The sequence below is a fragment of the Dysidea avara genome, chromosome 13, assembly GCF_963678975.1.
Source record: "Dysidea avara chromosome 13, odDysAvar1.4, whole genome shotgun sequence".
Classification (NCBI taxonomy): Eukaryota; Metazoa; Porifera; class Demospongiae; order Dictyoceratida; family Dysideidae; genus Dysidea; species Dysidea avara.
The window spans coordinates 10897590-10913632 of NC_089284.1; the positions used below are offsets into that span (position 1 = coordinate 10897590).

Below are 16043 nucleotides of genomic sequence, written 5' to 3' on the forward strand. Positions count from 1 at the left end.
CTTCTGAAATAAAGTGATGGAGCTCCATTTCCTTCCCCTTTGCTACTACACCTGTCACAGTATTAAAGAGTCTACAGCCATACTAGCAATCTTTTAAAGAGATCATGTGATTTACAATTATTTTTGGGTTTATCAAAACATTGACCTGCTGCATCTGTGAAACACAAGTTTAATTTGTCATGGCCTTATGGGCCACCCCTGGTACCATGGGGTTCAGATAGTTGAGGTTCCACTGTAGTAATTTTAATCATTCATACCATAATCATTGTTTCTCTACAACCTGTTAAAGTTAGCTCACACAAATAATGTACATAAATAATAATATGCACAATAATATCATTTTTATGATAGATTGATTTATTTGATTGATTTATTACTTTATACTCACAACATTTGGCACAATGCCATTCCTCCTTGTTGGAGTGATACAAAAAAAGAACCAACAAACTAACATATTATATAAACACAAAGCAACACACACATACACACACACACAGAGACGACAAGAAATGGATTTTTGCATAGTCTTGAAAGTCTCTAAAAGAGTGAAGTTCTTTAATGTCAGCTGGAAAGGAATTCTACAAATGAGTGGCTTTGTGCCGAAAAATCCTTGAGTAAAACTTAAAATTTATTAATTACATCTGACCAGGTTGACAAAATATGGTGCAATCCTAGTGTTGTAGTTAGTCTTATTGCCAAATTGAATTGGAGGGAGAAGTAGAATCCCTCTCATGGAGTGGTACGGATGAAACACAGAACAAACAGAGCTAAAGTTGATAATGTGAAAGAACTTCTGATGTAAACAATTATAATATTCTGTAATGTGGTTGTATTTGTGTATATAGATGATAGATTAGATGAACAGCATGATTTTGTAACCACTGAATTCAAGTTACATGGCATTGAAGCAAGGAGGGGCCCCACACAGTCAAAACATAAAACAAATGAGATGTTAGAAGCTTGATTTTACCAGGAAGTTCCTTCTTGTTGCTAATTTACAAGGTGGGTATAATATGACATCTTCTTACATACATTCGCAACTTGTTTACACCATCTTAGCTGACTATCAAACACTAACCCAAGATATTTCTGTCTGTTAGTAGTACATAATGTGATGTTTTCAAATTTAATATCTGGAAAGGGCTGAGAGTTTCTGTGTCGAGTGGTGCTAAACCACATAACACAGGATTTCTTGACATTAAGTTGCATTCTATTATCTGTCAACCAAGAACTAATAAACTGCAGTTGACAATTAGACAGTTTTATAAGCAGCTTCCACTGTGGTTCTACCAGAACAAATTCATCTGCATAATATTAATATTGTAACAATACACCATCGTCAATCACAGAAGGAAGTGTACTCATATAAATAGCAAGGATCCTAAATTAAGGTACTGCCTTGAGGAATACCCCCCTTCATTAAGTTCCAAGATGAAAACTGATTATTGCATTTCACACATGATGATGTCTTGTTGTTAGATAATCTTTGTCTTGCTGTTAAATGATGTCTTGCTGTGGATCATATAATATAAGAGAGAAACACTTGTAGGAAAGGCAATTACAAGTCACACAAATTTACACAGTAGTTCCAGTCCCAGTGTGATGTTCTGCAGACACTCTCAATGATCTACTGCCATTAGAGGATTGTACCAAAGAGTACAATACATTGCATACTTCAGCAGGTAATATAACTCTTGGACTTCAACATCATGGGATGTAGTCGATCTGTTGATATAATTCAGTTTTAAGTAGCTACAATTTAATTTCTTTGTCTTGCCAGGGCTCCAGTTATTATTACTTTTTAAAGTAACTTGGTAACCTTGAGGCTTGACCCTTTGTAATTATATTGCACATTTAATTGTCAAATTATGAGGTTATAGTATAAAGTAAATTTATTTTGCATTAGACAAGAACTGATAGGGCTTTTGATCAGCCAAGCTGGCTGAGGTTATAAAGAGGATATAAAAGAAAAACTTTGATTTATTTAATGCATAATTTTTAGTGGCGGATCCCCCCCCCCCCCCCCAAAAAAAAGAAACCCCCAAGATCGAGATACTATCAGTCAAATACTCTATAGAACAGTCACCACACGTAACACCATTGAGTTCCATAGTTGCTGAATATGAAAAAACTAGCACTATCCCATGCATGGGCACTGCTAAAGATATTTTGCAAATGACATTTACTTGATCTTGTGTATGCCATTTAGGTTAGGTCCATAATAATTATAGCTATAGCTAGCTGGACTACTAGAAACCAATATGATTTAGATATTTGTGCACTAAACCACTGCATCAAAATTTTTAGTCCTGAAACATGTGAAATAGCTTTAGCTTCTGGGGGACTAGTGCCCCTGCTACATTCAAAGACTTTTTGGTAAATTTTAACTTTGACTACCTGAAAATGCTTGATTTGACAAATTCCATACATATATTTTGATATGGGTACAGGGTATAGCATTGATATGTAAGCTAGTGTACAGTTTTGTCAGTAAAACACTTTAATAGAACAACCAGTTTGTAATAACATCTTGACTGATGTTTGTATGTATTAGGAGCCATCAGCGTCAGTTAGTAGTATAGTGGAACTTCAGCCAGTAAACTACCACTATCCTCAGAAACATCATAATCTTCCATCAACAAGCATAGTGGTGGTTCCTCTACTTATGATGATGACATACAGAAACACTAATTTACAACTTTTAACACACAAAATCTCTACAGCACACCATACAACAATTCTCTATCCAATGCTGACAGTACGAGCATGATAACATTACCATCGTAATGGTTATTCACTGCTGATGATGAACTAATACATACTCCATACATTAGCCTATTGGAAAACTCGATTACCTTGGTGGGGAAATCCCAAATTTACAAGTTTTTACCCTCAACCAAATTCACTAAACTTTACGCAGTAAATGATGCTTTTTAAGATTCTGACCATATAAATTGTTTAACAGGCTGCTTTACAGAAGTATGTTGTAGAACATGCCAAAACACATTTTATACAGGTACGTGGTCTGAACAAGTACACATTTTGCAACACTTGGTCCCTTTCTAAGTTTCCTTTCTACGCAAAAAAAAACAACTCACCAATTGAATCTCCTTTCATCAAGAACCAATCTTCATGCCAAAGTATGCGAATGTTATGCTACCTTGTTTGAAGACAGAATTATTGTTATATAAAATGGGAAAAATCCAGAATATTTGACAAAAGTTTTGATATGCACCTTCCCATTTGGTATTGAGCAAAATTGTAGTATCATTCCAATGTATATAAGAATTCCCACAGGTTCCTTGATGTATACATGTTATATACACAAAAGTAAACACCACACTATTAAAGGTAACCACTCCTTCTAAAACTCCATCTTGTCTTGGCCTCTCTATCACCCAAATCCAAAGCAGGTACAGTTGTCACGATGTGTTAATGACCGACTACTACTGGTAAATGATGAACCAACTGTGCTAGGTCTTGGTGTCTTCACCATACTGATGCTGTATGACAAGAAATGTGATAGGCAAAAATTGTTCAACTGTAGTTGCTTAAGGCATCAGATGAGATATGTATAATGCTTCACCTTATTCATTCTTCACTGCACACTACACACAGCACATGATTATTGTTTAAAGCACTGTTGCGTGTGTGTACAGAAAATGAAGCATGAGGGTGTGTATCAAGAGGCTAATGCAATATCACCAGAATATCACATGTCTACATGTGACACACATCAGTTATCCTATCACTACATCACTCTATACGATACACTATATACTCTAACATGTCGGTAGGCCATCACAGAAATACCAAATATCATATGATGACATATTATAGTAGATTTTTCCATTGCTATTAATACTTATTAACGTGACATGTATGTAAAAGTATCACACATACACAACACAGGTTTTCACCTATTCTACAACATGTATATACAATTGTACATACATAAACACAAACTACACCAACACACTCACACACACGTGCACACATACACCACCTTTCTTCTACCCTTCTAAGCTAGTTCAGTAGCTTAATGTTTACGAACAAGGGGAACACTAGTATTTAGTATATCAGCAATTAGACTGTCTGATGTGAAACTATTCTAATACTACCAGAGCTAAATGTACCCCAGTGCCTGTCAAAAATTCTAAGAATACTTCTGTATGAAAACAAATGAACGAAGACATTATTAATATATGAATTAATATGTGTTCATATATTATATGCATGTCAATATTATGCAGGTTTGTTCATACAATGTGTGTTGTTAGTACAGGCTTATACACAGGAGTATATAGTACCTGTAAGTCAATCTGGTTTAGCCATTGTTTCATCAGTTTTCTTGTTTGTCCAGTATAGCACATTGTTGGCCGCCTCTTTGTTCTCCCTTTGCTCAACAATGGACTCCTTGTTGAACTTATGAATCCTCAACAACTCCACACCAGACAAGAAACTCAACTACAGAATCAATAACCAGTAAATAGTCAAACCAGGAATGTATCAAATCCAGCTATGAACAAGGGAACATGAAATTCTGTTCACTATAATGGCCAAAATTCAAGCATGTTAATATTATTGGTTACATCATCCTTATGCATGTAACTTGGGTCACTACTTCATCGCATTATGTGGAAGCAGCAGAGCTTTAATTAGGATGCCGTTGAGTTAAAGGATCAACTTACAATATAGGAGTAATTTCACACCACTTAAAAATAGGCTACCTTACTACATATGTGCTACCATTCTTCAATCTTGTCAATATACTGTATGTATGTTGCAACATATGTTTTATTTGGTAGTGGAGACTAGTGTAGAATAATGCGATTTTCTCACAGCTGCAGGACAAAACAATTTTGAAATGCATAGACCCCTTTTATTAAGTAGTAGAGCCTTGTTATTATCCCTAAAGTTGTTTTGTTGTTGAGCATTGCATAGTTAAACAGTTAACCATGCTTTTTGTGGTAAATATATTGCTCTGGTATGGTTGTGTAGGGTAATCTTGGACTAGGTGATGATGAAAGAAAGGACAGCTACTAATTTTAAAGAACATAACTGTGATATATATCTTAAGTTATTAAAACCTGATGTTAGATAAGTTATATCAATTCATATAGTCATCTCATAATTACTGATTTTGAATATCTGACCTGGATTGTCTCATGGTCCCATCCTGCCATGAGCCAAACTGGTCAATAGAACAATGTAAGTATGAGGGGTAGCTCCTAGCCTATGGTGGGTCAAGTATGTAGAAGCATCCCACACCAAAGAACTACCTAGCGGTGCCTAGCAAAGACCTCAACCTGCTTTACATGTTAAACAACTTAGTGAGATCATGGTGTTGAGAATGAAGCAGAACTAAAATGGCTTTCAGATTTGGGATTAGATCCAGAGCAACTGATAAGAGCAGGGAGACTGGGTACTCGGAGAACACTAGGAGTATTGGGGACTACTCTATAAAGAAAGTGAAGCTACACTACAGTGAAATGCTCAATGGGAACTACCAATACATACTCACAGAAACTCAAGCAGGGGATTTTCACTAGTAGAGTAGGAACTAGAATCAGTTTCATATAAAACGTTCTTGTAAATGTCTGGTTTGACCAAGTTTGCACTGTAAACTTTATTACAAGGAATGTTTCACCATTTTGTGTAATTTATGGAGTTGATTCCAATCCATGTGCAACATATATATTATTTGTGGTCTTGCCATTTGACTTTGCTTTGATAGCTTCACCTTGTGATGCCAGTGATGTGACATACTCAAGTGTGCATTTTCATATAATGTATTGAAGAAGTTACTTTTTTATAGTACATACATGGCAGCAATGTTTGATATACATGATTTGATGCACTCCTGTTTATATCAAACAATGTATAAGGTCAACTGACCTGTTCAATTTTCCTGTTAATTTTGAGGTACTTGAGCAGGTCATCTTTACTAAAGGAGTTCAATACTCTACCATCAGCAAGGTTCATTAGCAGTGTGTCTGCTAGCTGGGGGAGACCAATATCACTTTCCCATGTCTTGGCCACCCAAATGTGATGTAGTGTACCAGCTTGTGGGTACTAGCTATAGTAACAAACATCACCACAATCATTCAGTATTCAGTGTATGAGTAGGGAACACCTGATTGATAAATATTTCAAAGGATTTTCACTATCTCATATTACAGATAACCTCATGTGCAAGCATTTTTGAAATCTTAACTCCTACACTGAAAGCACATACAGGTAACGGCTTATGTGGAAATATATAGGCACTTGTGCACATGTTAAAGACATATGTTCTGCACCTGATTAAAATATATCATACACGTAGCTACATAATAAGGTGATCATAACTGGGTGATCAAAACTTCTTGTTTCTTTAACACCTACTACGTAACTACACTGAGTAGAGTACACTACATACATAGAAGTACAACAGTTCTTCTATCCAAAGATCATCATGTACTAACAATGTACTAGTTCAAAACAATACAGTTTGTACAATGGAAATGAAAGTTGGTGAAGTTGAAATACAAATAAAAGGACACAATGCTGGCATTAACACCAATTTCCAACAAAAGCACAGAAAATCATTGTAAACCTAACAGAGTGGGTTAATAATGTCAGCATTATGATTAGTACTACTTAATATGGACCTACCACAAAGTTAGCACAAGCTTGTGAAGTACTTGTACTTAGTTCACACTACAGTGAACAATTGTATACACTTATAAACCACTTCCAACTCCTAACTGTGCTACAGAAAGCATATACCAGCTACAACATATAAAACATTGACCACATATGATACACATAGGTTATTCTAAATTTCAGCAGTGGGTTTTATGTTTGGTAACCAGTCTAGCAGTACAACATGGTATGTAGGAAAATCCTTACATTGGCATCTGTTCAATGCCAAGGTAGGATAGACTAGCTACCATCATTCATGTTTCTTGATTCACTACTTCTTATTGCTGGAACCCTACTTCATTTTTAAATTAATACAAACACAATTACACACACACACACACACACACACTACACACACACCACACCACACACACACACACACACACACACACACACTACACACACACCACACACACACACACACACACACACACACACACACACACACACACACACACACACACACACACACACACACACACACACACACACTACACACACACACTACACACACACTACTTGGTACATGTGCATATATTACACACAACACTTATGCGTGCAAGTATGTTGCACGCATGCATGATGCACACATGCAGGCATAATTTTGAATTCTTCTACCCTTCCACTCAGCAGTAGAGCTAGTTCAGTAGCTAGATGTTTACAAACAAGAGGAACACTAGTTGGAATATTTAGTATACCAGCAAGACTGTCTGATGTGAAACTGTTTTGTTCTAATACTACCAGAGCTCCATGTACCCCAGTACCTGTCAAATTCTCAGAATACTCCTTTATGATAACAAATGATTAAAGGCAACATACAGGTAACACCATTAGTACTGTATATGTGTGTTCATACATGCAAGTCAATATAAAGCATGCTGGTGCATACAATGTGTGTTGTTAGTACAAGCTAACTATATAGTACCTGTAAGTCAATCTGGTTTAGCCATGCATTGTTTCATTTCCTTGTTTGTCCAGTATAGCACATTGTTCGTCTTTTCTTTGTTCTCCTTCTGCTTAACAATGGATTCCTTGTTGAACTTGTGCTTCCTCAACAACTCCACACTAGACAAGAAACTCAACTACACAAATCAATAACCAGTAAATACATCGAATAATTTAAAAATTACAACAGAGAGCAGTGAACTGACCTGTTCAATTTTCCTGTTGATCTTGAGGTACTTATGCAGGTCACCTTTACTAAAGGAGTTCAATACTCTACCATCAACAAGATTCATTAGCAGTGTGTCTGCTAGCTGAGTGAGACCAATATCATTTGCCCATGTCTTGGCCACCCAAATGTGATGTAGTGTATGTATTATTACCAGCCTGTTATACTTGCATTTTGCAATAATTTATATTAATATAATTATACTAATCACAAAATAACAAAAAGATGTTACATGTATATAACAGTTTAAAAAATAATTACTTATATGTACAATCTACAAATTTTACTGACGTATACAGCTGTACCAGTTTCTAAATAAAAGGTGCAGTATATTAATGTTCCATTACAATAGTTGTTACCTATCAGTATAAAATACACAAAACTGTGCAAAATTTGGCAAAAAAATACAAGAGAAAAACATAATTATGTCTAGCAAGAATTCATGAAATCCAGTAAATCATAATTCAAAGTAGCAATATATGACTACCTAAAACTTATTAAAATATCTGTACCCTAGCATTATTGTAATCACATATGTAGATACTACCACTAGGACTAATGGCTATTCCATAAGGACGTTTAAATTGGCCTTTTCGTTCACCATTTCTACCAAAGCAATGTATGCAGGTTCCATTTTGATCAAAGATTGACACACAATAATTATAAGTATCAGCCACTAAGATGAAGCCATTGGCATCAACAGTGAGGCCAAATGGACGATCTAGTTGACCTCTGGCTGTTCCTTTAGTACTAAACTTGCCTACATATCCACCATCAAGTGTAAAGGTGTAAACACATGAATGACTATAGTCAATTAACAACAAGCAAATGATTACTGGAACTGATTGCTACATCAACAGGACCGCCCACTTGTCCTGATCCAATTGTGAGGCAAAACTCTCCATTGGTCTTAAACACTGGAATACAATGATTACCATAGTCAGCTACATACACCCTATCATTGTGTACTGTGATGCCATGTATACCACTAAATTGACCATCAGTTTTTCCCTTAACACCAAACTGCAGCAGGTAGTTGCAATTAACATCAAACTTCTGTATCCTGTAGTTACCATGATCAGTCACATAAAGGTAATTGTCACTATCAAATGCAACACCAATAGGACCACTGAACTGACCAGGGTCTTTACCATTACAACCAAACTGCCTTATCAACTGATCCTCACTATCAAATACATAGATGCAGTGTTTGTTATGGTCAGTTACTGCCCACATGCCATCCCTACCAAATGCAATACCCCATGGTTTACCCATCTGTCCATTATTATTAATTACTTTGCTGCGCTGAGTAAGGTATATGGATGACAACAGTGTAGGGACTTGCTTTGATCTGTTCTCCTTCAATGGACACCAACAACTTTACCTCTCCAGCTTGTTTGGCTACAAAAGAAGTAGTGTAGCTACCATCATCATTATCCCTAACTTGTGCAGCAGTCATTTCTCCTGTACTCCACTTCACCTGTACTGATACCTGACTACCTCCTAGTGAGCAAGAATGACCCTTGATATCCTTGGAGATTATCTTGAATTGTGGCTGCCCTCCCACACGTGTGTACCCAGATGAATACAAGATTTCAGAGTTGGAAAGGTCACCTTCCATAAGCTGACTAAACTGTGGGAGTTGTACTTTACTAGAATAAAACTTGATGTTGTTTGATTCTACTGGTGTGGTGTCTAGTCTTTTGTACTTGTCAGTTAATTCTTTCATTTGGCTGATCACTTGTTTCTTTGCAGAAAGTGCTTCTTCATCAGAACTTTCCTTCATTGCATCATCAACTTCCTTCATGCTTCTTGCCTGTGCTTGTCTAGATTCCACCTCTTCTAGTTGTGCTGCCATCTTCTTCTCCTTCTGTAACACTATCTCACCTAACCTTTTCTTGACCTCTTCCTTCTGTTCTTTTAACTTCTCGATCAGTTTGTCATAATGTTCATCAACCTTCTTGTCTACTTCACCAGCTTGTTTTCGTACCTTATCTCCCATATCAGTAATCTTGTCATGAGCTTCAGAAAGATCTTTAATAATTCCCTCTACTGGACCAGTGATATCCTTCAACTCATTCCTCTGCTTCTTTGCCATTTTCTTTACAGTGTCATGATTGTGGCCATTGTGTTCCTTCACGGTGCAGTACAGACACACCAGCTCCTCACATGTCTCACAATAATACTTCAGCTCATTATCGTGCTCTTTACACAACATCACTTTTGGTTTGAGCTGGACTGAGATATCTTCCTTCTTTGACCTCAAGTCAACTAATGGGACTATGGCATGATCTCGATACTTATTGCTACGCTTGTGACACTCATTGCAAACATGACATAAAAACATTGTACAATCCAGACAAAATGTCTCTACTGGGTCTTCTCCAGTACACTCGTCACATTTCACTTCTGTTTCACCTTCCACCTTGCGCTTTAAGATCAACTCATCCACCAACCGATTGATCAGAAAATTGTTATCAAAATCTTTCACTCCTCCAGCAGGAACAGTAGCTTCCCTTCTGCATTCTGGACAAATGATTTTAGATTGTACCTGCATCTTCTCCAGACACTTTTCACAATAAGAGTGATGACAAGGTAGGTACTTGGGATTCTTGAATATCTGATAGCAGACTGGACAAGTTAGATTGTCAGTTGCTTTCTTCACATCCATAGCAGCCATTGTGAAAATGTAATGTAGTTATGTACCAACTGTATAAAAGCAATAACTGTTGTAAAATGTATTAAGACACATGATGGTGAGATGTGTGGCCATGAAAGCTGATGTGGGTGAGCAACAGAAAACTGTGTATCAAGACATATACCATGGGTATATTGACAGGAAGAAAAAAAAAGTGTTTTTCACGCACACAAAACTCCATGGGCCCTTCTTGAAAGCACACAATTTTTAATTACAACTACTGGTTATCTTCGGTATTTCACATTCATTCCTAATTTCAGTAAAATCACTTTATGTATTCATGAATTACAACTTCTTCAAGGTACACAACAACAACCAGCATGGACACGCACTTATTATCTATCCCATACCATCTTAGTCATTTGCAGTAGCAAACACATCTATTGTAAGGCTCTATCTTATATGAAATTCAGTGTTCCCATTACGCTTGCATTATGCTCCTAGGTTAGAAATATTTCTTATAATTATCTTAGTCAGTGAAAGCTCTACTAGACAATTTCACTACAAAGTAACTGTTCTATTAGAGTGTATTGATCTAAGGAGCTATGTACAATGCATATGTGACCATCTCAGCAAAAATCCGACTTGGTTCATACAATTTCAGATTTTTTCTCAGCATTATCTGCAGTTTCCCAGGAATGGATCACTAAATTTTCAGCTTTCTGTAGTGAGTTTTGGAATTATAGCGCTAGAGTGTAGGAAGAGTGGGATAAACAATTAGTACAGCAAAGTAAACTACAGGCGCTTACCATCACAGCCATAACTCCCTTTTGGATTAGTCTACAATGTTGCAACTTAGCTTAAAATGTTCACCATGGATTAGCACATCAGCCAAGGTATGGTGTTAGATCCGTAGTCATTTGCGCATATGGATATGAAGGCTGTTTGGTAGGAGAAATGATGACGATCTTGTTTACGTTTAGCACATCGTAAACAAATGCATGTGATGTGCATACCAATGGAACTACAGAAACGAAACAAAGATGTTTGAGCTCTCCATAAGCAGGCAAATAAGATGGTATATAGTTTTAGTTGATTTGAGTCTTCCTTCTTCGACTACTGGCCTGATAAAAGCTTGAGTATTTTTTCTTTATGGCATGCGTAATTTAAGAAATTATTATTTAAATTACGTTTTTCTCAATATGCATACTTGTATAAGTCAGTTTTTTGCTGAGATGGTCACATATTTAATTAAGCTCCATAGTTTGAAATATGCTAGGCATAGTACTCCAGCCTATTATGCTTTTTATTATACTGGCATATTTGACACAGGCCTAATTTGTACTATTTATCAACTGCAGTACAGTACACAAAAACAAGGTAATGAAGTTGTGGGGGTTCGCAAATGTTCATGTAGTCTGTTAGGTCATTAACAGATTTTGTAAGGTTACAATTGGTATGCGAGAGGCTTGAAGTACTTGCATGGGGTTCATGAAGCCACACATACAAAACCTTTAATACAAAACAGGTGGTCATTTATTGCAGGCTGTTTGTCTGTTGCTAGGTTACCCATGACAACTTTGACAACAAAGCATAACCTTATATCAACAGCTTATAATTTACAGCCTGATTCAATTAGTAAATAAAACACAACAGGGCTTAACAATTAGCTCACATAGTGTTTGCAAAGTCTATGCAACTTGTTCGTAAAGCCTATGTGACCAGCTCCTTAACATACATATAGCGACTACTTCGTTGCATTATTATGCAGTGTACTGTAGGAGATAAAGAGGGGTGGCTGTGGTCAAAAAGCTAGTTGTAAGTGGACTAGTTGCAAATGATGACTGCAAAAGTCTGGCTGAAATTGCAAGCTGCATTGCAGAATAGTAGCAGACATAAAGTCTATAAGTGTATATTCAGAATTAGAAAATGGTATCATACAGTACAAGGTGTGGGCATAGCCCATGAAAAAATATCACCCAAAAACCACCCTTACTTTTCCTTGATGACGATGAACCAGAATAAAACCAAACAAGCCTTCAGATCAAGGCCCCGACGAGTAGGAGGGCACGGTGGTGGTGATGCAGCCCTTGGCGTGAGCCTGGATCGAACCGCCGCTGGTGCAGATCTTGGTGGTAGTAGCAAATATTCAACCCAATACGCTTTCAAAAAAAGTTGCTATGAAATCTATAAAACGGAATTTTCTACTGACTGACTGACTGAGTACAGTAGGACTCCATTATCCAAACACCTGTGTGCCACTTCAATGATAAAAGTGTTCAGATAAGTGAGTTTGTTCCAATAAATGAAGCCAATTCATTTGTGTTCAAATAGTCTAGTAGAAAATACATTACTCCAATAGAACATACAACTGGTAACAAAATACTCTAATAGAACAGTCATCACTACTGTTGGATCATCGAGGTCCTACTATGAATGAGTAACTGACTGACTGATACCTTCAGACAAGTGTAACTCAATAATGGCTAAGACTATGGACTTAATTTTTTCACTGTTTGAGCAATGTCGTATCAGCTGGACACGAGTCTTTTGGCATACTGCAGTACGAACAATGCATTCTTTATGGACTTACCAGTGTCCTCCTTTGTGTCCCATTCATCTTTGCTGGCAGCATAAGGTGTAGATTTGGCGGTAGAGAATGATGGCTTCCCTTTGTAACAGAAATCGTCCATATTTTTCATAGTGGCTAGCCACTTTGATGCAGAGGTGCTTTTCGAATAGTTCTTGATTCGTAATGCTGTGTAATGGGTTGAGCATAGCTGACAATGAAGCGTAATAGATATCTCACTTTTCACTGAGACACTAATTAGTTAACAAACAAGTACACAAAAAATTTGGAATTTTCAACTAGAGTAGGACCTTCATAGTACACTGGTAAAAAGCACTGAAAAAAGCTGGAGTATATAGTGCATGATATCAAATCATAGTGAAACAATAAGAAGTGTTATATCTCAACTGCGCATTTTCATTACGGTATCTTGAGCACAGTAGAGATATAACACGTACTACTCCAGCTTGTTTCAGTACTTTTTATTGATGTACTGTTGTCCCTACTCTAGCTGAAAATCTTTTGTGTACTTGTTTGTATATATATTTTGATCTTTGGAACATGATGACATCTTTAAAAACCATTAAGAGGCCTGCTAGCGGGTCCTTCAAATGGTTAGAGACCTGCTAGCAAGTATTGCAAATCTCTTGTGCTCTAGTATATCTATCAATAGGCACTGATCATACAGCCATGAATTGGTGCTTTCTCCAATTCTTATGTCAACCAGAGATTATGTACCCAGGATTGCGTACCACCCGTATTCAAAGGAACAATCTGTACTGTACTCTTCCTTTGTAGTCTAGCATGCAAGTGTTGTACCATAGATATAATAATGCTTACCGGGATTGGAAATGGAAGTTGCGCATGTGATCATTTTACATTGAAACTGTACAGTGGGCGGTAAATCCCTTTGAAGTTATCCGTGTTTCGCCTTGGCTACTTCCGAGTGTGACAGACTACTTCGTACAGTGCATACAGCAGAACTTTCTCGCAAGTATTGCATTACTAGAGGATAGAAATAGCTAGTACTTTAATATCGTCGCTCAGAGTTGAAACTGGAGTTGTATCGGGCCGTGTCACCCGTATCTAAGCGTACAGCTGCTTTGGAACACCCCTAGACGACTAGCGAAGCTTAAGTTAGGCCCTATTACAAGCTGTAGATGTGTTCTATGTGTTAGTGCATTTGTATTTGACAGATTGTCACTTTTCGGTAGGTTTTAAGACAAAACTCACTTTGTGTTTTGGTTTCCTTTTGGTACATGCGCAGCCCAGACAAAGCAACAAATCATTTCGAAAGTTGGTATGGTGACATGTAATTCCTTCCGCTATGTGCTCCAATTATTGATACAACAACACGGTACTGTATTTTTTACTTACAGCAATGATTCTGGACCCTACCTAATGCCATGCGTAGTACAATGAGGTGAAATTATTACGTCAGGCGAAACACGGATATCTGTAACCACAACTTCTGTTTCCAATCCCAGTAAGCATTAGTATATCTATGGTTGTACTAGGCGACAGTACTAATACTGGAGCTCTGCAGCATCACGTCTGCTGCCCTTTACTGTTCCAATGGCTAGAGGGCACATCCTGATTGGCTAAATATCAAACCGGTATATCGGTAGAAGTTAAAAGTCCACTGAAATGGAAAATTCACTTGCCATTTTATTGAATACATAGGTTGTTTGTATCATCCAATGTACAAAAACACTTTTTTAATAATTCAATTATGTTGATATTAAGCCACAAAGTCTAGCTATGTCATGTTGTAACGTAAGACAAATAACCAGAAGTACTGTCAATACACACTTTACAATGGGAAAGGTTGGATAAAGAGTGAAAGTCTAATGTGCAGGTGGCAATATCAAGCTCTTCTTTTCAACTTCATAGTGTTACAAGATTACTTGAACATTCTATTGGAAAACAATAACAGAGTTGTTTTGTAGTTGTCTGTAGCTCAGCCTGTAATGCTTCGCACTATCGGAGCTTACCGGCTTTATTATGCTCCAGAATAGTTTGGTTTTTTACAAAGCTGGGTTAGCAGTACCATGAAACAAACAATGGTATCTCTGTTACATTTTCCTGAGTCACCTCTCCACCTGGTAGGGATAATATCTTGTGTACATCTTGCTAGTGGCACCATCACAATTTTTTCCTTGCATTTCTTTACCTCCATCCGCTGTATTGGACCCTTAAACGTATTCAAAACATCCAAGAAATAAACTTAGAAGTGCTTCAACCACTGTACTGTTGATTTACAGTCAATTTAACAAGCATTCTTGAGCATTCTTCACCACAAGACCAGCGTAAATATTCACTCGTAGGCCTGTAACTGGCTGCAGTTATAAGTTCTTACCGTGTTTCAAGTTGTTATGGTAGATAGGACATGAAACTAATGCTGACTAAATTACATGCACCAACCTATCCTACTAGTAGCAAGGATTGATAATAGCCAAAGTGTATTTTACCATTTCAGTGGACCCTTTCAATAGTATCTGCTTTGTGTTGCTCAGAAGGTGTTTGGAGCTCTCAGCTCTTGTTAATTAATGGCTGAAGATGTCACTTACTATGACACTGTTTGTTGAGTGGATACGAACAGTCAGTTTAAGATAGGCATGACAATTGTAACCTGGTTTTCTGAGTTGTTACATGATGAAATACAGTGGTGATCATGACATGTCACAGGCTTGTAAAATCACTTTCACAATGTTCATGTTGTACTGTACAGCACAAAATGTGGTGGGAGAAAACTTTGGCAGATAAATAATAACCCACTGAAATTTTTATCCGCCAAAAATTGTGAGGTTTACTGACTAGTGTCTCCGGTAGTTTGGTGATATTAACAGATGATTACAGTTGAAGACAAGCTCCAGTTACCAGATCCTCATGGTCCTTCATGTGCATGTGTACCATCTTTAGCAATTGAAGCAGCTAATAAGCACATTGTTGAAGTTTTGACAGCAACAGCCAGCAGA

At 37.1% G+C, this 16043-nt stretch overlaps 2 protein-coding genes across 4 annotated transcripts in view; both read right to left on the reverse strand.

The window, feature by feature from the left end:
• Positions 1-8150: 8150 nt before the first annotated feature.
• The window catches only part of LOC136242323 (E3 ubiquitin-protein ligase TRIM45-like), a 39223-nt gene continuing 31330 nt past the window's right edge, over positions 8151-16043 (reverse strand). For 2 of the 3 annotated variants that reach the window (XM_066033729.1, XM_066033727.1), the window contains exon 2: positions 8151-10567. In XM_066033729.1, coding sequence (XP_065889801.1) covers positions 9147-10538 — 1392 coding nt within the window. In that variant the 5' untranslated portion in view covers positions 10539-10567 and the 3' untranslated portion in view covers positions 8151-9146. Of the gene's footprint in view, positions 10568-13089; positions 13195-16043 lie in introns of those variants that run through there. The other variant, XM_066033728.1, reaches the window with a different exon arrangement.
• Positions 8356-9133, reverse strand: LOC136242225 (E3 ubiquitin-protein ligase TRIM71-like). The gene is made up of 2 exons (XM_066033645.1): positions 8695-9133; positions 8356-8618 (listed from the first exon to the last, which is right to left on the reverse strand). The coding sequence occupies exons 1-2, from the start codon at positions 9131-9133 to the stop codon at positions 8356-8358; spliced, it is 702 nt and encodes a 233-aa protein (XP_065889717.1).

Excerpts from the sequence above, each read along its gene's own strand:
- LOC136242225 (XM_066033645.1), bottom strand. The coding sequence starts at position 9,133 with ATGGGTAAACCATGGGGTATTGCATTTGGTAGGGATGGCATGTGGGCA. Across the intron at positions 8,619-8,694 it reads TGATGTAGCAATCAGTTCCA|GCAAGTTTAGTACTAAAGGA; the intron begins GTAATCATTTGC and ends GTGGATATGTAG.